Source organism: Bombina bombina, chromosome 5 (genome assembly GCF_027579735.1).
Source record: "Bombina bombina isolate aBomBom1 chromosome 5, aBomBom1.pri, whole genome shotgun sequence".
Taxonomy (NCBI): Eukaryota; Metazoa; Chordata; class Amphibia; order Anura; family Bombinatoridae; genus Bombina; species Bombina bombina.
In genome coordinates, this window is record NC_069503.1 from 161,220,229 (window position 1) to 161,243,172 (window position 22,944).

Below are 22,944 nucleotides of genomic sequence, written 5' to 3' on the forward strand. Positions count from 1 at the left end.
CCAATGGTAGCCCGGTATTTATCAGACCCCATGTATTACTTCTACAGCCAAGTTTAAACTAAGCGTGTCAGGCCCCAGATATTACTTCTGCAGCCAAGTTCAAACTAAACATGTTAATTAAATGAGTATCAGGTAGTAGATCGATTTTAGGTACACACCATGTATTACCCAAGAACCAAGTTAAACTAAGCGTATGCCATATAGGCCAACAAGCTCAAAATGATCTATTAGTTTTTCTATTAAGTATCTTTTAAACACAAAATGTGTCAGAGGGAGCAGTGCGAGCGTCTGACGCGCGTTTCGCCTGCTGCTTTGTCAAAGGCACCAGTTGTTCTCCGTGCTGCCTGTTTTATGTTAACGCCAGCCAATCCGGAGGGAGGTGTGTCATACACATGATATTTGTTACAAACTGCTGTTTGTAACTGGCCCTTTAAATGAAAAATTGCCCTGCTTCCCTGGATTTTGGAGAAGCCTATTTGCCAGCCTCCTTCCACATGACTATGGCCCCTGGAAGATTGTGCCCCTGAGGACATATTGACTTTTGTTGGGTGTGTGTGGCCCTTTAAGAACCATCTGGGGACATATTGTGACTTTGATGAACAATGCCCCCTTTAAGACTATGTCCCCAGACCTGTGAAACGACTTGTCCCTGGCTTTCTCCCACTTGGTTCAGTTTCATTGTGTGCCATTAAGAGTTAAATTTTGTTCAGCTTCAAGAAACCTATTCTAAATACAAGTCTGCTGGGATTAGCTCTAATTAGGTTTAGTGATCAACTTTCCCATTGTCTAATCAGACTAGTATTGATAAGGTGGACTGCATTGTTTTATTGTGTGTAAAATGTTATCTGCTGAAGTAAATGTTGTGGCCTGTCAAAGGGAGTGTCTCTCTATCTAATATCAAATGTGTGATGGGGGATTTTATGCCTCCCCCTGAGAGTGTCCTGTTTGCATGTAACCTGAATAAAAGCAGGCTGTGTGCTCCAGCACATCAGACCTATTTTCTGTCCCTCTAACTTGCAGCTTTGACTCATGTTTGTAGGGGACAGCTTCAGCTAATATCACTACAGGGATTGCTGACTATGGTGCTGATGATTCTTTGGTGAGCGCTAGGAGCATCCTTTTCTACGGTCCAACTTCCAGCCAGCCTGGAGGCAACCGTAACAATATTCCTAGCCAATCAGTGAGGGTTAATGACGTCACACGTATTACGCGTGTTATCTATCACTCTTGAGTGGACACAGGGAGAGGGGTATGTGTGTCTATCGTCCAATCAGGGGAAGGGTAAATAAAGACATATGTTGTATTCAGGGGTTTATTTGGCAATCGATATATTCTTTATGTGTGATCATTGGGGGCATTTCTTGTACAAGTATCTGATCCTTCTATCACATCGTGCATTCGTTTAATACACAAACAGGAAGAATAAATTAAGAAGAAACATATGTTACAATAAGAGATTCATTCGGCGATCACTGTCATTTACATATATAGTCATTGATGGTAATCCCCATGAAAACATCTGACCCGTTAAGCACATCATGCACTTAACATTATTGGATAAAGATGTTATAATCCAATCATATCAATTACTATCGATAGTGGTGACTATTTATTGCCAGGGGTTTACAAAAATCATATAGCTAAGAATTTAATACATAAAAATTGTCTATCACCAGTAAGGGGAGGGCAGAGAGCCCATCGCGGAGACTAAAAGTAAAAACTCATCTCCGATTGTAGGGATATGTATATTATTGAAAGATCACAGAAACATTTACAGTGGGTCAGGTTCCCAGGAGGTTAGACATTTTAGGTTTTTTGGAGATTTAGGTCAATTGTCATATTTTGAGGGGCATATGCATAATGGCTATAAATAGCCAAATCTCCTATATCTCACATCAAAAAACAGAGACTAACACAGGCAAAGAGAATGATTGGGTTGGGAGGGAAGGGAGGAGCTATTTATGCAGCTCTGCTGTGGAGCTCTTTGCCTCCTCCTCCTGCTGACCAGGAGGCGATATCCCACAAATAAGGATGAAATCCGTGGACTCATCGTATCTTGTAAAAGAAAAAAACTGTCTAATTTGTAAAGCGCCTTTGTTGAAAATAAGATTGATAAAAAATGATGAATTAAACTCCTATTGATTGTGTACAAAAAGTAAAATACTCGATCAGCATAAAGGTAAGTTAACCTTCACTTTAAGGGCCAGATTACAAGTGGCGCTCTATTTAGTGGTTTTGTTTGAGAGCAAACACTGACAGAAGTAAACTTTTAATGTGTGCGGGTAAAAGTGAAAGTCAATCCTAGCGATGTACAAACGCTAGGATTGACTATTGAAACAAATAAAGGGTACTTTCATTCATGAAATATAAGATACTTCATGTATAAAGCTCCTTTCTCCAACATAGGTGTGTCCGGTCCACGGCGTCATCCTTACTTGTGGGATATTCTCTTCCCCAACAGGAAATGGCAAAGAGCCCAGCAAAGCTGGTCACATGATCCCTCCTAGGCTCCGCCTTCCCCAGTCATTCTCTTTGCCGTTGTACAGGCAACATCTCCACGGAGATGGCTTAGAGTTTTTTGGTGTTTAAATGTAGTTTTTATTCTTCAATCAAGAGTTTGTTATTTTAAAATAGTGCTGGTATGTACTATTTACTCTGAAACAGAAAAGAGATGAAGATTTCTGTTTGTAAGAGGAAAATGATTTTAGCAACCGTTACTAAAATCGATGGCTGTTTCCACACAGGACTGTTGAGAGGAATTAACTTCAGTTGGGGGAAACAGTGAGCAGACTTTTGCTGCTTGAGGTATGACACATTTCTAACAAGACTTGGTAATGCTGGAAGCTGTCATTTTCCCTATGGGATCCGGTAAGCCATTTTTATTAAATAAGAATAAAGGGCTTCACAAGGGCTTTAAAGACTGGTAGACATTTTTCTGGGCTAAAACGATTGATTTATAAGCATTTTTAATAGTTTATAGCTTTGAGGAGTTATTTTATTCTTGGGAATTATGTTAAATAACCGGCAGGCACTGTATTGGACACCTTTTTCACTGGGGGCCTTCTCTAATCATAGGCAGAGCCTCATTTTCGCGCCACTAATGCGCAGTTGTTTTTGGGAAGCAAGGCATGCAGATGCATGTGTGAGGAGCTCAGATACATAGAAAAAGCTTACTGAAGGCGTCATTTGGTATCGTATTCCCCTCTGGGCTTGGTTGGGTCTCAGCAAAGCAGATACCAGGGACTGTATAGGGGTTAAATATAAAAACGGCTCCGGTTCCGTTATTTTATGAGTTAATTTTGAACAATTCCTTCATACTTTTTCACATATTCAGTAATAAAGTGTGTTCAGTTTAAAATTTAAAGTGACAGTAACGGTTTTATTTTAAAACGTTTTTTGTACTTTGTTATCAAGTTTATGCCTGTTTAACATGTCTGAACTATCAGATAGACTATGTTCTGTATGTGAGGAAGCCAAGGTTCCTTCTCATTTAAATAGATGTGATGTATGTGACACAAAATTTAGAGAAAATGATGCCCAAGATGATTCCTCAAGTGAGGGGAGTAAGCATGGTACTGCATCATCCCCTCCTTCGTCTACGCCAGTCTTGCCCACACAGGAGGCCCCTAGTACATCTAGTGCGCCAATACTCCTTACTATGCAACAATTAACGGCTGTAATGGATAATTCTATCAAAAACATTTTAGCCAAAATGCCCACTTATCAGCGAAAGCGCGACTGCTCTGTTTTAGAAAATACCGAAGAGCATGAGGACGCTGATGATAATGGTTCTGACATGCCCCTACACCAGTCTGAGGGGGCCAGGGAGGTTTTGTCTGAGGGAGAAATTTCAGATTCAGGGAAAATTTCTCAACAAGCTGAACCTGATGTGATTACATTCAAATTTAAATTGGAACATCTCCGCGCTCTGCTTAAGGAGGTGTTATCTACTCTGGATGATTGTGACAATTTGGTCATTCCAGAGAAATTATGTAAGATGGACAAGTTCCTAGAGGTCCCGGGGCCCCCCGAAGCTTTTCCTATACCCAAGCGGGTGGCGGACATTGTAAACAAAGAATGGGAAAGGCCCGGCATACCTTTTGTCCCTCCCCCTATATTTAAGAAATTGTTTCCTATGGTCGACCCCAGAAAGGACTTATGGCAGACAGTCCCCAAGGTCGAGGGGGCGGTTTCTACTCTAAACAAACGCACTACTATCCCTATAGAAGATAGTTGTGCTTTCAAAGATCCTATGGATAAAAAATTAGAGGGTTTGCTTAAAAAGATGTTTGTTCAGCAAGGTTACCTTCTACAACCAATTTCATGCATTGTTCCTGTCACTACAGCAGCGTGTTTCTGGTTCGATGAACTAGAAAAGTCGCTCAATAAAGATTCTTCTTATGAGGAGATTATGGACAGAATTCATGCTCTTAAATTGGCTAACTCTTTTACTTTAGACGCCACTTTGCAATTGGCTAGATTAGCGGCGAAAAATTCGGGGTTTGCTATTGTGGCGCGCAGAGCGCTTTGGCTAAAATCTTGGTCAGCGGATGCGTCTTCCAAGAACAAATTGCTTAACATACCTTTCAAGGGGAAAACGCTGTTTGGCCCTGACTTGAAAGAGATTATTTCAGATATCACTGGGGGTAAGGGCCACGCCCTTCCTCAGGATAGGTCTTTTAAGGCTAAAAATAAACCAAATTTTCGTCCCTTTCGCAGAAACGGACCAGCCCCAAGTTCTACATCCTCTAAGCAAGAGGGTAATACTTCTCAAACCAAGCCAGCCTGGAGGCCAATGCAAGGCTGGAACAAAGGTAAGCAGGCCAAGAAACCTGCCACTGCTACCAAGACAGCATGAGATGTTGGCCCCCGATCCGGGACCGGATCTGGTGGGGGGCAGACTTTCTCTCTTCGCTCAGGCTTGGGCAAGAGATGTTCTGGATCCTTGGGCGCTAGAAATAGTCTCCCAAGGTTATCTTCTGGAATTCAAGGAGCTACCCCCAAGGGGGAGGTGCCACAGGTCTCAATTGTCTTCAGACCACATAAAAAGACAGGCATTCTTACATTGTGTAGAAGACCTGTTAAAAATGGGAGTGATTCATCCTGTTCCATTAGGAGAACAAGGGATGGGATTCTACTCCAATCTGTTCATAGTTCCCAAAAAAGAGGGAACATTCAGACCAATCTTAGATCTCAAGATCCTAAACAAATTTCTCAAGGTTCCATCGTTCAAAATGGAAACCATTCGGACAATTCTTCCTACCATCCAGGAAGGTCAATTCATGACCACGGTGGATTTAAAGGATGCGTATCTACATATTCCTATCCACAAGGAACATCATCGGTTCCTAAGGTTCGCCTTTCTGGACAAGCATTACCAGTTTGTGGCACTTCCATTCGGATTAGCCACTGCTCCAAGAATTTTCACAAAGGTACTAGGGTCCCTTCTAGCGGTGCTAAGACCAAGGGGCATTGCAGTAGTACCTTACTTGGACGACATACTGATTCAAGTGTCGTCTCTACCACAAGCAAAGGCTCATACGGACATTGTCCTGGCCTTTCTCAGATCTCACGGGTGGAAAGTGAACGTAGAAAAAAGTTCTCTATCTCCGTCAACAAGAGTTCCCTTCTTGGGAACAATAATAGACTCCTTAGAAATGAGGATTTTTCTGACAGAGGCCAGAAAATCAAAACTTCTAAGCTCTTGTCAAGTACTTCATTCTGTTCTTCTTCCTTCCATAGCGCAGTGCATGGAAGTAATAGGTTTGATGGTCGCGGCAATGGACATAGTTCCTTTTGCGCGAATTCATCTAAGACCATTACAACTGTGCATGCTCAGTCAGTGGAATGGGGATTATACAGACTTGTCTCCGACGATACAAGTAGATCAGAGGACCAGAGATTCACTCCGTTGGTGGCTGACCCTGGACAACCTGTCACAAGGGATGAGCTTCCGCAGACCAGAGTGGGTCATTGTCACGACCGACGCCAGTCTGGTGGGCTGGGGCGCGGTCTGGGAACCCCTGAAAGCTCAGGGTCTTTGGTCTCGGGAAGAATCTCTTCTCCCGATAAATATTCTGGAACTGAGAGCGATATTCAATGCTCTCAAGGCTTGGCCTCAGCTAGCAAAGGCCAAATTCATACGGTTTCAATCAGACAACATGACGACTGTTGCGTATATCAACCATCAGGGGGGAACAAGGAGTTCCCTGGCGATGGAAGAAGTGACCAAAATAATTCAATGGGCGGAGACTCACTCCTGCCATTTGTCTGCAATCCACATCCCAGGAGTGGAAAATTGGGAAGCGGATTTTCTGAGTCGTCAGACATTTCATCCGGGGGAGTGGGAACTCCATCCGGAAATCTTTGCCCAAATAATTCAATTGTGGGGCATTCCAGACATGGATCTGATGGCGTCTCGTCAGAACTTCAAGGTTCCTTGCTACGGGTCCAGATCCAGGGATCCCAAGGCGACTCTAGTGGATGCACTAGTAGCACCTTGGAGCTTCAACCTAGCTTATGTGTTTCCACCGTTTCCTCTCATTCCCAGGCTGGTAGCCAGGATCAAACAGGAGAGGGTTTCGGTGATCTTGATAGCTCCTGCGTGGCCACGCAGGACTTGGTATGCAGATCTGGTGAATATGTCATCGGCTCCACCATGGAAGCTACCTTTGAGACAGGACCTTCTTGTTCAAGGTCCGTTCGAACATCCGAATCTGGCCTCACTCCAACTGACTGCTTGGAGATTGAACGCTTGATTTTATCAAAGCGAGGGTTCTCAGATTCTGTCATTGATACTCTTGTTCAGGCCAGAAAGCCTGTAACTAGAAAAATCTACCATAAAATATGGAAAAAATATATCTGTTGGTGTGAATCTAAAGGATTCCCATGGAACAAGATAAAAATTCCTAAGATTCTATCCTTTCTTCAAGAAGGTTTAGAGAAAGGATTATCTGCAAGTTCTTTGAAGGGACAGATTTCTGCTTTATCTGTTTTACTTCACAAAAAGCTGGCGGCTGTGCCAGATGTTCAAGCTTTTGTTCAGGCTCTGGTTAGAATCAAGCCTGTTTACAAACCTTTGACTCCTCCTTGGAGTCTTAATTTAGTTCTTTCAGTTCTTCAGGGGGTTCCGTTTGAACCCCTACATTCCGTTGATATCAAGTTATTATCTTGGAAAGTTTTGTTTTTGGTTGCAATTTCTTCTGCTAGAAGAGTTTCAGAGTTATCTGCTCTGCAGTGTTCTCCTCCTTATCTGGTGTTCCATGCAGATAAGGTGGTTTTGCGTACTAAACCTGGTTTTCTTCCGAAAGTTGTTTCTAACAAAAATATTAACCAGGAGATAGTCGTGCCTTCTTTGTGTCCGAATCCAGTTTCAAAGAAGGAACGTTTGTTGCACAATTTGGATGTAGTTCGTGCTCAAATTCTATTTAGAGGCTACAAAGGATTTCAGACAAACATCTTCCTTGTTTGTTGTTTATTCTGGTAAAAGAAGAGGTCAAAAAGCAACTTCTACCTCTCTCTCTTTTTGGCTTAAAAGCATCATCAGATTGGCTTATGAGACTGCCGGACGGCAGCCTCCTGAAAGAATCACAGCTCATTCCACTAGGGCCGTAGCTTCCACATGGGCCTTCAAGAACGAGGCTTCTGTTGATCAGATATGTAGGGCAGCGACTTGGTCTTCACTGCACACTTTTACTAAATTTTACAAATTTGATACTTTTGCTTCTTCTGAGGCTATTTTTGGGAGAAAGGTTTTGCAAGCCGTGGTGCCTTCCATCTAGGTGACCTGATTTGCTCCCTCCCATCATCCGTGTCCTAAAGCTTTGGTATTGGTTCCCACAAGTAAGGATGACGCCGTGGACCGGACACACCTATGTTGGAGAAAACAGAATTTATGTTTACCTGATAAATTACTTTCTCCAACGGTGTGTCCGGTCCACGGCCCGCCCTGGTTTTTTAATCAGGTCTGATGATTTATTTTCTCTAACTACAGTCACCACGGTATCATATGATTTCTCCTATGCAAATATTCCTCCTTTACGTCGGTCGAATGACTGGGGAAGGCGGAGCCTAGGAGGGATCATGTGACCAGCTTTGCTGGGCTCTTTGCCATTTCCTGTTGGGGAAGAGAATATCCCACAAGTAAGGATGACGCCGTGGACCGGACACACCGTTGGAGAAAGTAATTTATCAGGTAAACATAAATTCTGTTTTATTTGTTTCAACCGATTGCGTTTTTAGCTGCTACAGCAGCCCACGGCTAAAAAAAATTTTTTTGCTAAGAGGTGACGTTTTCACCTCTTAGCCAATAGACGTACGGTAAATCCGGCTCCCATGGGTGCCAAGCCGGATTTACCGCACGGCTATTGGCTAAGAGGTGAAAAGGTCACCTCCTAGCAAAAAATTTTTTTAGCCGTGGGCTGCTGTAGCAGCTAAGAACGGCGATCGGTTGAAACAAATAAAGAAGCTTTCTGCATGAAGTATCTTATACTTCATGAATGAAAGTCCCCTTTATTTGTTTTAATAGTCAATCCTAGCGTTTGTAAAACGCCAGGATTGACTTTCACTTTAATGTGCGTATTACAAGTTGAAAGCAAAATGTTTGCGCACGAGAGAAAGCCGATGCGCGCTAAGTTCAGAACTTCGGCTAGCGCAAATGTGCTAACTTCTATGCATAGACTCCAATGGATGCAAACTGACAGGAGTTTAACGCCTATGTGAAGAACATTGTAATATAAAATATTTACAGTTAAAACACATTATTAAATATTAACATGCGTATCTTCTCAGGTATTTGAGTGGAAAGGACTCCAATATATATATATATATTTCTCCAACATTGGTGTGTCCGGTCCACGGCGTCATCCTTACTTGTGGGAATATCTCTTCCCCAACAGGAAATGGCAAAGAGTCCCAGCAAAGCTGGCCATATAGTCCCTCCTAGGCTCCGCCCACCCCAGTCATTCTCTTTGCCGTTGCACAGGCAACATCTCCACGGAGATGGTTAAGAGTATGTGGTGTTTAGTTGTAGTTTTTTTTTTATTTTACTATCAAGAGTTTGTTATTTTAAAATAGTGCTGGTATGTACTATTTACTCTGAAACAGAAAGAGATGAAGAATTCTGTTTGTGAGAGGAAGATGATTTTAGCAGACAGTAACTAAAATCCTTTGCTGTTTCCACATAGGACTGTTGAGATGAAGTAACTTCAGTTGGGGGAAACAGTTAGCAGACTTTTCTACTTAAGGTATGACTAGCCATATTTCTAACAAGACTGTGTAATGCTGGAAGGCTGTCATTTCCCCTCATGGGGACCGGTAAGCCATTTTCTTAGTCTCAAGCAGAATAAAGGGCTTAATATGGGCTGTAAACTGGTAGACACTTTTATGGGCAAAATCGATTGCTTTATTTGGGCATTTTATACATGTTTATGCTGGTATTTCACATTTATAAACTTGGGGAACGTTTTTTAACGTCAGGCACTATGTTAGACACCTTTTCCAGTCAGGAAGGGCCTTCCCAGTTGTAGGCTGAGCCTCATTTTCGTGCCTTTACTGCGCAGTTGTTTTTGAGAGCAAGACATGCAGATGCATGTGTGAGGACCTGAAAATAGTTGGAAAAGTTCCTAGAAGGCGTCATTTGGTATCGTATTCCTCTCTGGGTTTGGTAGAGTCGCAGCAGAGGCTGTAGCTGGGACTGTAGAGGGGTTAAAACTTTAACCGGCTCCGGTTTCGTAATTTTAAGGGTTAAAGCTCTGAAAATTGGTGTGCAATACTTTTTAAATTTTGAACAATTCCTTCATATTTTTTCACATATTCAGTAATAAAGTGTGTTCTGTTTAAAATTTAAAGAGACAGTAACGGTTTTGATTTAAAACGGTTTTTGTGTTTTGCTGACAAGTTTATGCCTGTTTAACATGTCTGTGCCTTCAGATAAGCTATGTTCTATATGTATGAAAGTCAATGTGTCTCCCCCTTCTAAATTATGTGATAATTGTGCTAAAGCGTCCAAACAAAGTAAGGACAGTACTGTCACAGATAATGAAGTTGCCCAAGATGATTCATCAGATGAAGGGAGTAGACATGGTTCTACATCATCTCCTTCTGTGTCTACACCAGTTTTGCCCACGCAGGAGGCACCTAGTACTTCTAGCGCGCCAATGCTTATTACCATGCAAAAATTGACGGCTGTAATGGATTACTCCATAGCAAATATTTTATCCAAAATGCCTGAATATCAGAGAAAGCGCGATTGCTCTGTTTTAAACACTGAAGAGCAGGAGGGCGCTGATGATAATTGTTCTGTCATACCCTCACACCAATCTGAAGGGGCCATGAGGGAGGTTTTGTCAGATGGGGAAATTTCAGATTCAGGAAAAATTTCCCAACAGGCTGAACCTGATGTTGTGACATTTAAATTTAAATTATAACATCTCCGCGCACTGCTTAAGGAGGTGTTATCTACTCTGGATGATCGTGACAACCTGGTCATTCCAGAAAAATTATGCAAGATGGACAAGTTCCTAGAGGTTCCGGTGCACCCCAACGCTTTTCCTATACCCAAGCGGGTGGCGGACATAGTGAATAAGGAATGGGAGAAGCCCGGCATACCTTTTGTTCCCCCTCCTATATTTAAGAAATTATTTCCTATGGTCGACCCCAGAAAGGACTTATGGCAGACAGTCCCTAAGGTCGAGGGGGCAGTTTCTACTCTAAACAAGCGCACTACTATTCCTATCAAGGATAATTGTGCTTTCAAAGATCCTATGGATAAAAAATTGGAGGGTTTGCTTAAAAAGATTTTTATACAGCAAGGTTACCTTACCTTCTTCAACCCATTTCGTGCATTGTTCCTGTCACTACAGCAACGTGGTTCTGGTTCGAGGAACTAGAAAAGTCGCTCAGTAGAGAGACTCCATATGAGGAGGTTATGGACAGAGTTCACACACTTAAGTTGGCTAACTCTTTTATTTTAGATGCCGCTTTGCAAATAGCTAGATTAGCGGCGAAAAATTCAGGGTTTGCAATTGTGGCGCGCAGAGCGCTTTGGCTAAAGTCTTGGTCAGCGGATGTATAATCCAAGACAAAATTGCTTAATATCCCTTTCAAGGGTAAAACTCTCTTCGGGCCAGAATTGAAAGAGATTATCTCAGACATCACTGGGGGAAAGGGCCACGCCCTTCCACAAGATAGGCCTTTCAAAGCCAAGAATAAGTCTAATTTTCGTTCCTTTCGTAATTTCAGGAACGGACCGGGCTCTAATTCTGCATCCTCTAAACAAGAGGGTAATACCTCACAGACCAAACCAGCCTGGAAACGATGCAAGGCTGGAACAAGGGTAAGCAGGCCAAGAAGCCTGCCGCTGCTAACAAAACAGCATGAAGGAGTAGCCCCCGATCCGGGACCGGATCTAGTGGGGGGCAGGCTCTCTCTCTTTGCTCAGGCTTGGGCAAGAGATGTTCAGGATCCCTGGACGCTAGAAATAGTTTCTCAGGGTTATCTTCTGGAATTCAAGGAACTACCCCCAAGGGGAAGGTTCCACATGTCTCACTTTTCCTCAAACCAAATAAAGAGAAAGGCATTCTTACATTGTGTAGAAGACCTGTTAAAGATGGGAGTGATACACCCAGTTCCAACGGCGGAACAAGGAATGGGATTTTACTCAAATCTGTTTGTGGTTCCCAAAAAAGAGGGAACTTTCAGACCAATCCTGGATCTAAAGATCCTAAACAAATTTCTCAGAGTACCATCGTTCAAGATGGAAACCATTTGAACGATTCTACCCACAATTCAGGAAGGTCAATTTATGACTACCGTGGATCTAAAGGATGCGTATCTACATATCCCTATCCACAAGGAACATCATCAGTTCCTAAGGTTCGCGTTTCTGGACAAACATTACCAGTTTGTGGCCCTCCCATTCGGGTTAGCCACTGCTCCAAGGATTTTCACAAAGGTACTCGGATCCCTTCTAGCGGTTCTAAGACCAAGGGGCATTGCAGTAGTACCGTACTTGGACGACATTCTAGAACAAGCGTTGTCTCTTTCAAAGGCAAAGGCTCACTCAGACATCGTTCTGGCCTTTCTCAGATCTCACAGATGGAAGGTGAACATAGAAAAAAGTTCCCTGTCTCCGTCGACAAGAGTTCCCTTCTCGGGAACAATAATAGATTCCTTAGAAATGAGGATTTTCTTGACAGATGTCAGAAAGTCAAAACTTCTAAACGCTTGTCAAGTTCTTCATTCTATTCCTCGTCCTTCCGTAGCTCAGTGCATGGAAGTAGTAGGATTGATGGTTGCAGCAATGGACATAGTTCCTTTTGCGCGAATTCATCTAAGACCATTACAACTGTGCATGCTGAAACAGTGGAATGGGGATTATACAGACTTGTCTCCAGTGATTCAAGTAGATCAGAAGACCAGAGACTCACTCCGTTGGTGGCTAACCCAGGATCACCTATCCCAGGGAATGAGCTTCCGCAGTCCAGAGTGGGTCATCGTCACGACCGACGCCAGGCTAGTGGGCTGGGGCGCGGTCTGGGAATCCCTGAAAGCTCAGGGACTGTGGTCTCTGGAAGAGTCTCTTCTCCCGATAAACATTCTGGAACTAAGAGCGATATTCAATGCTCTCCAGGCTTGGCCTCAGCTAGCAAAGGCCAGATTCATAAGATTCCAATCAGACAACATGACAACTGTTGCGTATCTCAATCATCAGGGGGGAACAAGGAGTTCCCTGGCGATGAAAGAAGTGACCAAAATAATACAATGGGCGGAGAATCACTCCTGCCACCTATCTGCGATCCACATTCCAGGTTTGGAAAACTGGGAAGCGGATTATTTGAGTCGTCAGACATTCCATCCGGGGGAGTGGGAACTCCACCCGGAGATCTTTGCCCAGTTGATGCAACTATGGGGCATTCCAGATATGGATCTGATGGCGTCCCGTCAGAACTTCAAGGTTCCTTGCTACGGGTCCAGATCCTGGGAAGCGGATTATTTGAGTCGTCAGACATTCCATCCGGGGGTGTGGGAACTCCACCCGGAGATCTTTGCCCAGTTGATGCAACTATGGGGCATTCCAGATATGGATCTGATGGCGTCCCGTCAGAACTTCAAGGTTCCTTGCTACGGGTCCAGATCCAGGGATCCCAAGGCGACTCTAGTGGATGCACTAGTAGCGCCTTGGAACTTCAACCTAGCTTATGTGTTTCCACCGTTTCCTCTAATTCCCAGGCTGGTAGCCAGGATCAAACAGGAGAGGGCCTCGGTGATCTTGATAGCTCCTGCGTGGCCACGCAGGACTTGGTATGCAGACCTGGTGAATATGTCATCGGTTCCACCATGGAAGCTACCTTTGAGACAGGACCTTCTTGTTCAGGGTCCATTCGAACATCCAAATCTGGTCTCCCTCCAGCTGACGGCTTGGAAATTGAACGCTTGATTCTATCAAAGCGTGGGTTTTCAGATTCCGTGATAGATACTCTGGTTCAAGCCAGAAAACCGGTAACTAGAAAGATTTACCATAAAATATGGAAAAGATATATCTGCTGGTGTGAATCCAAGGGATTCCCATGGAATAAGATAAAGATTCCTAGGATTCTTTCCTTTCTACAAGAAGGTTTGGATAAAGGATTATCTGCAAGTTCTCTAAAGGGACAGATTTCTGCTTTATCTGTCCTACTGCACAAACGACTGGCAGTTGTGCCAGATGTTCAAGCATTTGTTCAGGCTTTGTTTCGGATCAAGCCTGTTTACAGACCTTTGACTCCTCCCTGGAGTTTAAATCTAGTTCTTTCAGTTCTTCAAGGGGTTCCGTTTGAACCTTTACATTCCGTAGATATTAAGTTGTTATCTTGGAAAGTTTTGTTTTTGGTTGCTATTTCTTCTGCTAGAAGAGTTTCTGAGTTATCTGCTCTACAATGTACTCCACCCTATCTGGTGTTCCATTCAGATAAGGTTGTTTTGCGTACTAAGCCTGGTTTTCTACCAAACGTTGTTTCCAACAAAAATATTAATCAGGAGATAGTTGTACCTTCTTTGTGTCCGAATCCAGTTTCAAAGAAGGAACGTTTGCTACACAATTTAGATGTAGTCCGTGCTCTAAAATTCTACTTAGAAGCTACGAAAGACTTCAGACAAACTTCTTCTCTGTTTGTTGTCTATTCTGGTAAAAGGAGAGGTCAAAAAGCAACTTCTACCTCTCTTTCTTTTTGGCTTAAAAGCATCATCCGATTGGCTTATGAGACTGCCGGACGGCAGCCTCCTGAAAGAATCACAGCTCACTCCACTAGGGCTGTAGCTTCCACATGGGCCTTCAAGAACGAGGCTTCTGTTGATCAGATATGTAAGGCAGCGACTTGGTCTTCACTGCACACTTTTGCCAAATTTTACAAATTTGATACTTTTGCTTCTTCGGAGGCTATTTTTGGGAGAAAGGTTTTGCAAGCCGTGGTGCCTTCCGTTTAGGTGACCTGATTTGCTCCCTCCCTTCATCCGTGTCCTAAAGCTTTGGTATTGGTTCCCACAAGTAAGGATGACGCCGTGGACCGGACACACCAATGTTGGAGAAAACAGAATTTATGCTTACCTGATAAATTACTTTCTCCAACGTTGTGTCCGGTCCACGGCCCGCCCTCGTTTTTTAATCAGGTCCGATGAATTATTTTCTCTAACTACAGTCACCACGACACCATATGGTTTCTCCTATTTTTTCCTCCTGTCCGTCGGTCGAATGACTGGGGTGGGCGGAGCCTAGGAGGGACTATATGGCCAGCTTTGCTGGGACTCTTTGCCATTTCCTGTTGGGGAAGAGATATTCCCACAAGTAAGGATGACGCAGTGGACCGGACACACCGTTGGAGAAAGTAATTTATCAGGTAAGCATAAATTCTGTTATATATATATTTTTTTTTTTATGTGTTTATATGTGTAAATATGTATATATATATATATATATATATATATATATATATATACATATGTACACATATAAACATAAATACAAATGTATACACATATATACATACATACACATATTTAGACGTGTGTGTATATATACATTATAGCTCTTTCCATTCAAATACCTTGTCATATACCACATACCTTTTTAACCCTTATAAAAAAAAAATCTTCATATTTCTGTGAATAATATATATTAGATAGTGTGTGTCTGTGTGTATATATATATATATTATTTATATAAATATATATATATATATATATATATACAGTATATATATGTGTGTGTGTGTGTATCACTTTTTCTTTTTTATGACACAATGAGTCCACAGATCATCTTAATTACTAATGGGATATTCACCTCCTGGTCAGCAGGAGGAGGCAAAGAGCACCACAGCAGAGCTGTTAAATAGCTCCTCCCTTCCCTCCCACCCCATTCATTCTCTTTGCCTATGTTAGTGATAGGAAGGAGGTAAAATGAGGTGTTAGATTAGATTCTTCAATCAAGAGTTTATTATTTTTAAAGTAGTGCAAGATTGTGCTGCTTTGTTCTAGGGTGTAGCCATAGTCCATATCAGTCTCTACAGTAGAGCTTTTGGTGGCTTTAAAGCAATGGGAACTTGTGGGACATAATTCTCACTGTGCCTCTCATACATGGTTTGCTGCCCTGCTTGTAAAAGTCTGAGGGAAGAGAGAGACTCAGTACTTTTTATTTCCACAGGTCAATGTAAGGAGAAATTTTGCGTTTCTAGCCGACCGGGAGTTTTGCTTTATGACTGGCACAGATTGTCTGGGGCAAGTTTTTCTTCCGGCGACTTTATTTTATATATTCTAGTCGGATGGGATTATTGCCACCTTGATTCTCCCAGCGTCTGTTTCTAATAAGGTATTTAGCCGCCCGGGAGCTTTATTTTGTCACGCCCACGATGGGCGGAGCTATACTACGCGTCTTGGCGCGCCTTTGCTCTTAACCGTTGAATCGGACAGTTATGGTGGGTTTTCGCTGCTGCGTTTTTGTCACGCAGCAGAGAGACTTTACTCTGGTTTTAGAAGTTTTATTTCCGGAATACTATACAGTTGCCTTCTATTTCTTAGGCAATCCGGTGTCAAGTCTCCTCAGATTCTCTGAAGTTTGGGGATTGTTTTTCATTTTTATGTTAAATAATTACATAATAATACTGTTGTTTTTAAAAGACACAGTAATCCTCATTTTTAGTTGTCCAAATGGTGCTTTCAGTCTCAGTACACTCAGTACACTCTGTTATTGAAATAAACGTTTTTGCTAATCTAAGTTTTTTCTACACAGAAAAATAAAAAGTTACTGTTTAAAATTTAAAGAGACAGTATCATATTTTATGTGTTAATTTACTGAGGTGTAAATACGTTATGCAATATTTGCAGGCTAATATAAGTTATTTCTGCACAGAAAAATAAAAATTCCAGCTGTTTATTTGTGTAAATTCATCCTTTGACTCAGGATGGATCAGGAAGCCCTACGACTGAAAAAGGTTACATCTTAAAATTTAAAGAGACAGTAACATTTTTTATGTTTTATTCTTTATTAAAAAAGTTCCAACTGCTTATTTGAGTGATTCATCCTTGTGACTCAGGATGACAAAGGAGGCCCTGCTAGGGGTCTCTTGTGTTAGGATGGGATGCCAATGTGGTACTCCCAATCCTTTTCTATTTCTCTTTTCTTGAGAGATCTTTAATTGATAAAGCTAAACTTGTTCTGATCCTACTCCTCTTTAGGCACATGCTGCTTAGGAGTCTATTGACAAGGGTCAAGTTATGCCACAAATTTCTCCTAAGGTGTCCCAAAAAATTTATAGCCCACATGCAGTACCCTGCGTTTCCTCTCACACTACACCTGGAGTTATCTTGTATTTAATGCATTGTCTGTTTTTCCCACGCTGTAAAAGGGAAAAGGGCAAGAAGACATATTTTCAATCAATGAATAGTGTGATTGGTTCAGTTGTATCTGTTCCGAATGTTTATGAAGGAAGAAGATACTTCGGTAGTATCTGATGAGGAATTCTCAGACTCAGATGGGGTAATACCTTTATCTGATCCTAAGTTTGTTATCCTTCTGTCTTAGCTTGAATACCTACATTTGCTACTTGAGGAGGTTTTTAGCTACCCTAGGTGACCCAGACACTACCGGCGAAGTCTAAGTCTAGTTATGAGAGTCCCGTAGGTTACACTAATATTGTGACGTGCCCTTCAGGGTGGAAGCATTTCCTGTACCAGATAGGACTATAGAATTTTTGCTAAGGCATGGGAGATGTCCTTTTTCTCCTTCCCTTAAAAGGAATACGATAACCAGGGTGGATAAAATTCCACGCTAGTCAAGGGAGATACTATTGGCATGGAGGATAGTGGTTCCTTAAGGACTCTATGCAGGAGAAAGACCCTATGGATAGGGTTTACATTGTCAACCTGCAGCTGGTATGGCTACTGTCTCCAGTGCGGGGGCGTACTGGTTTGATGCGTTGTCTGTTTCTATTGGACAGACACCACTCTCGCAGGGATAGGTTAAGAGCCTTTAAGTTAGCAGTCTCCTTTAATACAGAGGGTTTATTAAGTTGGGAGCTATGATGCAGGCTTTGCCATATTGTCCCGCAGAGTTCTATGGTAAGATCTTTGTCTGCGGATGTTTCATCTACAGGATAAGAAAAATAGCGTAAAAGGACGTCAGATAACTTTGTTCCTTTCGGGATTTCTAGGGAAATCATTCCACTCCTCCCACGCAGAAGCAGTTTAAGCTTTCGTGGAGACCCTATCAGACTTAGAATAGGGGAGAACAGTCAGAGAAGCCTGCTGTTGAATCAAAGACAGCATGAGGGGCGTGCACCCGATTCGTAAGGGGGCAGGTTTTCCTTTTTCAATCAGGCTTGGTTTTGTGATCTTGATCCCTGGGGGGTGTACATTGTGTCCCAGGGATACAAATTGGAGTTCATGACTTTTCTCCCAGTAGTAGGTTCCTGCTTTCAAGACATAGGGAGAGGCGTTCTTACACTGTGTACGGATCCTCTCCAACCTGGGAGTGACAGTTCCTGGTCCAATGCAGGAATGAGGTCAGGGATACTATTCCTATCTGTTCGTGGTTCCTAAAAAGGAGGGAATCTTCAGACCTATTTTTGAATCCACACAGGGTTCTCAGAGTGCCATATTTCAAGAAGGAAACTATTTTTCCATTCTTCCTTTGGTCCAAAGGGTTCAATTAAAGGGATACTAAACCCAATTTTTTTCTTTCATGATTCAGATAGAGCATGAGATTTTAAGCAACTTTCTAATTTACTACTATTATCAATTTTTCTTTGTTCTCATGCTATCTTGATTTGAAAAAGCAGAACTGTAAGCTTTAGAGCCAGACCATTTTTTGTTCAGCACCTGGGTAGCACTTGCTGATTTGTGGCTAAATGTAGCAAACCAAACAGCAAGCTCTACGAAGGTGCTGAACTAAAAATGGGCCGGCTCCTAACCTTTTATTACTGCTTTTTCAAATCAAGATAACATGAGAACAAAGAAAAATTGATAATAGGAGTAAATTAGAAAGTTGCTTAAAATTGCATGCTCTAGCTGATTCATGAAAGAAAAAAATGTGGGGTTAGTATCCCTTTAAGACCAGGGGGGGGGGGGGGATTGAAGGATGCATTATAAATGCATGTTCCCATCAACAAGGACTATCTTAATTTTCTAAGGTTTGTCTTTTCATGACAAACATTTCAACTCGTGACCTTTTCCGGCCTGGTCACAGTTCTCAGAATTTTCTCGAGGGTTCTGGGTTCCCTGTTGGTGGTACCCCGATTGCGGAAACTCTGCAGTGATAACATTCTAGTTCAGGCACCTTCCTTTCAATGAGCAGGATTACCCACGATTTTTCCTGCGGTCTGAGGTTAATTTGGAAAAGAGTTCCTTAGTTCCAACTACAAGGGTAGTTTTTCTTGGAAAACTATATTAGTCTCTTCATCAATAAAGCTGACAGTAGTCAGGAATTCAAGAATTGCCTAACTCGTCAGTCACATCGGTGGCTCAGTGCAGCATTTAAGAATTCTTTGGTGGTTGTCTCTGGATCTTTGCTCCCAGGGAACATGCTTTCAAAGTTCTTCTGGGTGAGTGGGCCAACAGTTAACCAGCCTGTGTACTGGGGAACTGTTTGGGGCGTTCTTAGAGCAGGGAATATGGACTCGGGCGGAGTTTGTTCTTCCCATAAGCATTTGGAAGTTAAGAGTGATCTTTAATCTTTAATCCTCTCCTAGCCTGACCTCAGTTAGCTTCGGCAGGGTTTATCAGGGTTAAGCTAGATCTTACTTCACCCGTGGTGGGAATTATGGCTGGGAGTGCTTTACAGCCTGATTCTCCACGGGGTCAGTTGCAATTAAATTTCATGACTTCTCGTCAAAATGTTAAGAGCCTGAGGTACGGATTAAGGTCAAAGATCCCTCAGGCTGTTCTAATAAATGCCTTGGCGTTAACATGGATTTTCAATATGGCATATCTAATTCCTCCGTTTGATTTTTCTCCTGGAGCCTTGGCTCGGACTAAGCAGGAGAGGGCGTCGGTGGTCCCCATTTCACCGGCGTGGTCCGCAGGATTGGTATGCAGTCCTGGGAGACATGTCTCATCTTTCACCTGGGAGTCTCCGTGGAGGAAGGACCTATGTGAGGGACCTTCTTTAAACGAAAATATTTTCCCTGAAGTTATCAACTGGAAGATGGAACCTTTACAAGAGTAAATTAGTAACTGGTCATTGAGACCATGAATCAGGCGCGTAAGCCAGTGTCTAGAAGATCTTTACCCATATGATATGGTGTCAATATTTATACTAGTGCGATTCCAGTGGATTCTCTTAAAGGGAATAGAGATCGGATTCCTAGAATTTTCTACAAGTCATAGCTGCCTTGTCTATTTTATTTCAGGTTCGTCTGGTGGTCTTCCCAGACATACTATCATTGGTCAGGCCTTGGTCAGAATCAGACCTGTGTTCAAACCAGCTTCTCCTCCATGGAGTTTGAATTCGTTCTTAAGGGCTCAGTTTGAGCCTAGACATTCCTTAGATATTAAATTGTTATCTTGGACAGTTATTATTTCTTATGCTCTCAGAGTGTCAGAACTCTCGGCATTACAGTATGAGTCTCCTTATCTTATTTTCAATTCAGATAAGGTAGTTTTACGTACTAAATTGGGATTTCTTCCTAAGGTTGTTTCTGATCGGAACATTAATCAGGAAGATTGTTGTTCCTTTCTTGTATCCTAATCCTTTTTCTCACAAGGAAACACTTCTGCACATTTGGACGTGGTCCGTGCCTTAAAGTTTTACCTGCAGGCATCTAAGGACTGTTGTCTGTCTTCTTATTATTTGTAGTTTTCTGAGGAAAACGTAAGGGACAGAGAGCTACGGCTACTACTCCTTCTTTTTGGTTGAAGAGTTCATACATTTTGCATATTAGACTGCTGGACAGCAGCCTTCCGGGAGAGTTATGGCTCTTTCCACGAGGGCTGTTGCTTCCTCATGGGCGTTCAAAAATGAAGCTTCTGTGGAACAGAGTTACAAGGCTGCAACTTGGTCCTCTCTTCACATTTTTTCAAAGTTCTACAAATTTGACACTTTTGTCTCGGCTGAGGCCGCTGTTCGGAGAAAGGTTCTTCAAGCAGTGGTGCCTTCCGTTTAGGTTCCCTGTCTTGTCCCTCCCATATCATCATTGTACTCTAGCTCGGGTATTAAATCCCATTAGTAATTAAGATGATCCGTGGACTCATCGTGTTATAAAAAAGAGAAGAACATTTATGCTTACCTGATAAATGTATTTCTTTTTTGACACGATGAGTCCATGGCCCGCCCTGTTCTTGGAAGACAGGTTGTGAATTATGTAAACGTCAGACACCTCTGCACCTTGGCTTTTCAAACTTTCTCTTCCTAACTTTGGTCGAATGACAGGAGTGGGAGGGAAGGGAGGAGCTATTTAACAGCTCTGCTGTGGTGCTCTTTGTCTCCTCCTGCTGACCAGGAGGTGAATATCCCATTAGTAATTAAGATGATCCGTGGACTCATTGTGTCAAAAAAGTAATAAATGTATCAGGTAAGCATAAATTTTCTTATTTTTACTTGTAATCTAGCCCTAAGTAAGACCATTTTATTATTGTTATGCAACTTGGTCCTCTATGTTTTAGTGGAACTAATCTAGATTGTTTTCAGAATTACTAGATTTCTTGTTAATCTCAGCCCCACCACCCCCCACCCCCTGGTCGCCTTTAAGGACTTTTCAGAAAAATCTGTCATCTTTAATTAGAAAAAGAGAAAAACATTACTTGAGTTGAGTCATTTATTTAAAACTAAAAAGTCTGCTAAAACTGATGAGTCAGGCTCTTTTTAGGAAAAACAAAATATATACAGAATACTTTTTTCAATGTTAAGAGTCAAACTGTAGTAGCTCTGAATCATAATTGTTTATTTTTTTAAGGCTGTTTCATTAGTCCACATAATGGAAAGACTTCAAGGTTCTGCTCTTCATGGCAATATCACTCTTGCGCTGGAACATCATTTAGAAGCAATCCACTTGACACAAGCCCGACGTAAGGATGAGATAATAAATGCCGCTAATCGCCAAAAGCAAGGAGTACCCAGATATAATAACGAGAAAGGTTAGTAGAGAATTCTTTACATCAGATGCTGGTAAATAGCAAAAAGTCAACAGTTAATATTTGTAACATAACCATTCTTTTTAATTAAATAAATCATTTGGAGCCTAATAAATCTTATCGCCTCCCACTATAACTTACTCAATAAGGTGCAACCAATTCATAACAGCATGTGTAAAACATCCGATAAAAGTGATGGTAAACTCTCCCCTTTTTAATATCAGATCTGGAATGTTAGCGATATTTAGATTGAGTTCCATTCATCAGTTGTAATGAAGATGAATTGGTTAGCGCTTGTGTAATGTAAGGCTGCTTATTAATGACATTTTTTTTTTTTACTGTATTTATTTTTGTGTGTGTAGATGTTCTTGGTTTGGCAGCTGCCATAAAAGAAATGGTCTGTTCTACACGCAAAGCCCGTACTGCCTTATGGTGTGCTCTGCAGATGACACTGGCAAAATCTTCCTCGGGGACCGCAGCAAAGAAAGAGGATGTTGAAAGGGCATTGCAAGAGCTTTTCCCGGAAAAAACTCCCATTTTCTGTGTGGAAATCTGCCCAGATGTTGTTGGCAAAAAAGAAAACGAGGAAGAGCAGTTCCAGAACTCCAGCTAATAATGAGTCCCGTGCGGCAATAACCTACTCGCTCTGATACAAAGTGTAGCACTGCAGTGTTTATACACATTTTGGATATATGTTTGGCCATTAAATAGCGCCTTGGTGTAGCTAATTTGTAACATTTTATATATATAATTTTAACAGTGGGTGCGTACTGCAGTCATAGCCGTAGAACATTATCCAGTGCAAGGTAACTAAATAAGTACTTGCTGCAGCCGCGCCACTTAATTGTATTAACTAGCAAGATCCCTACACAGTTTCTGTCTGATCAGTAGACTATGTTGTAGTAATGCTGCGCTACATCATTTGTAACAATATTTTATAGCTTTGCTTTCACATTCTCTCAGTCTACCTGATCCCTTTCCCGTCTTTGCGGCTAGCTATGTAAAAACGGAGAGTGATTTGCAAAGACAACACTGCTTGAGATAAAAAAAAAGTGCATTAAAGCGACATTGTACTAATTATTCACTATCATGCATCATGTTAGCATGTTGAAAATATCCTATTGCCTGAAAAATTAAGTAAAAACTGAAATGTATACGGTAATATACATTTTGTGTTCCTCCCATTGCTCATTAGATATTAAGGATAAACCAACAGCCCAGTTGGTAGAAAGGAACATAACCTCTACAAGCCTTACAAGAAAGCATTGGGATTTTTTTTTAAATATATATATGTGTGTAAGCAAACAAAAAACTTGCACTCACTGGTCTTTCCAATCTAGTAAAATT

General features: G+C 41.9%; 1 protein-coding gene across 2 annotated transcripts in view; it reads left to right on the forward strand.

The window, feature by feature from the left end:
• Window positions 1–22,320, forward strand: part of MEIOC (meiosis specific with coiled-coil domain) — a 64,251-nt gene extending 41,931 nt beyond the window's left edge. For both annotated transcript variants that reach the window (XM_053713765.1, XM_053713766.1), the window contains exons 6-7: window positions 21,420–21,600; window positions 21,960–22,320. In XM_053713765.1, the coding sequence (XP_053569740.1) occupies window positions 21,420–21,600; window positions 21,960–22,210 (432 nt within the window). In that variant the 3' untranslated portion in view covers window positions 22,211–22,320. The remainder of the gene's footprint in view (window positions 1–21,419; window positions 21,601–21,959) is intronic.
• Window positions 22,321–22,944: the final 624 nt, after the last annotated feature.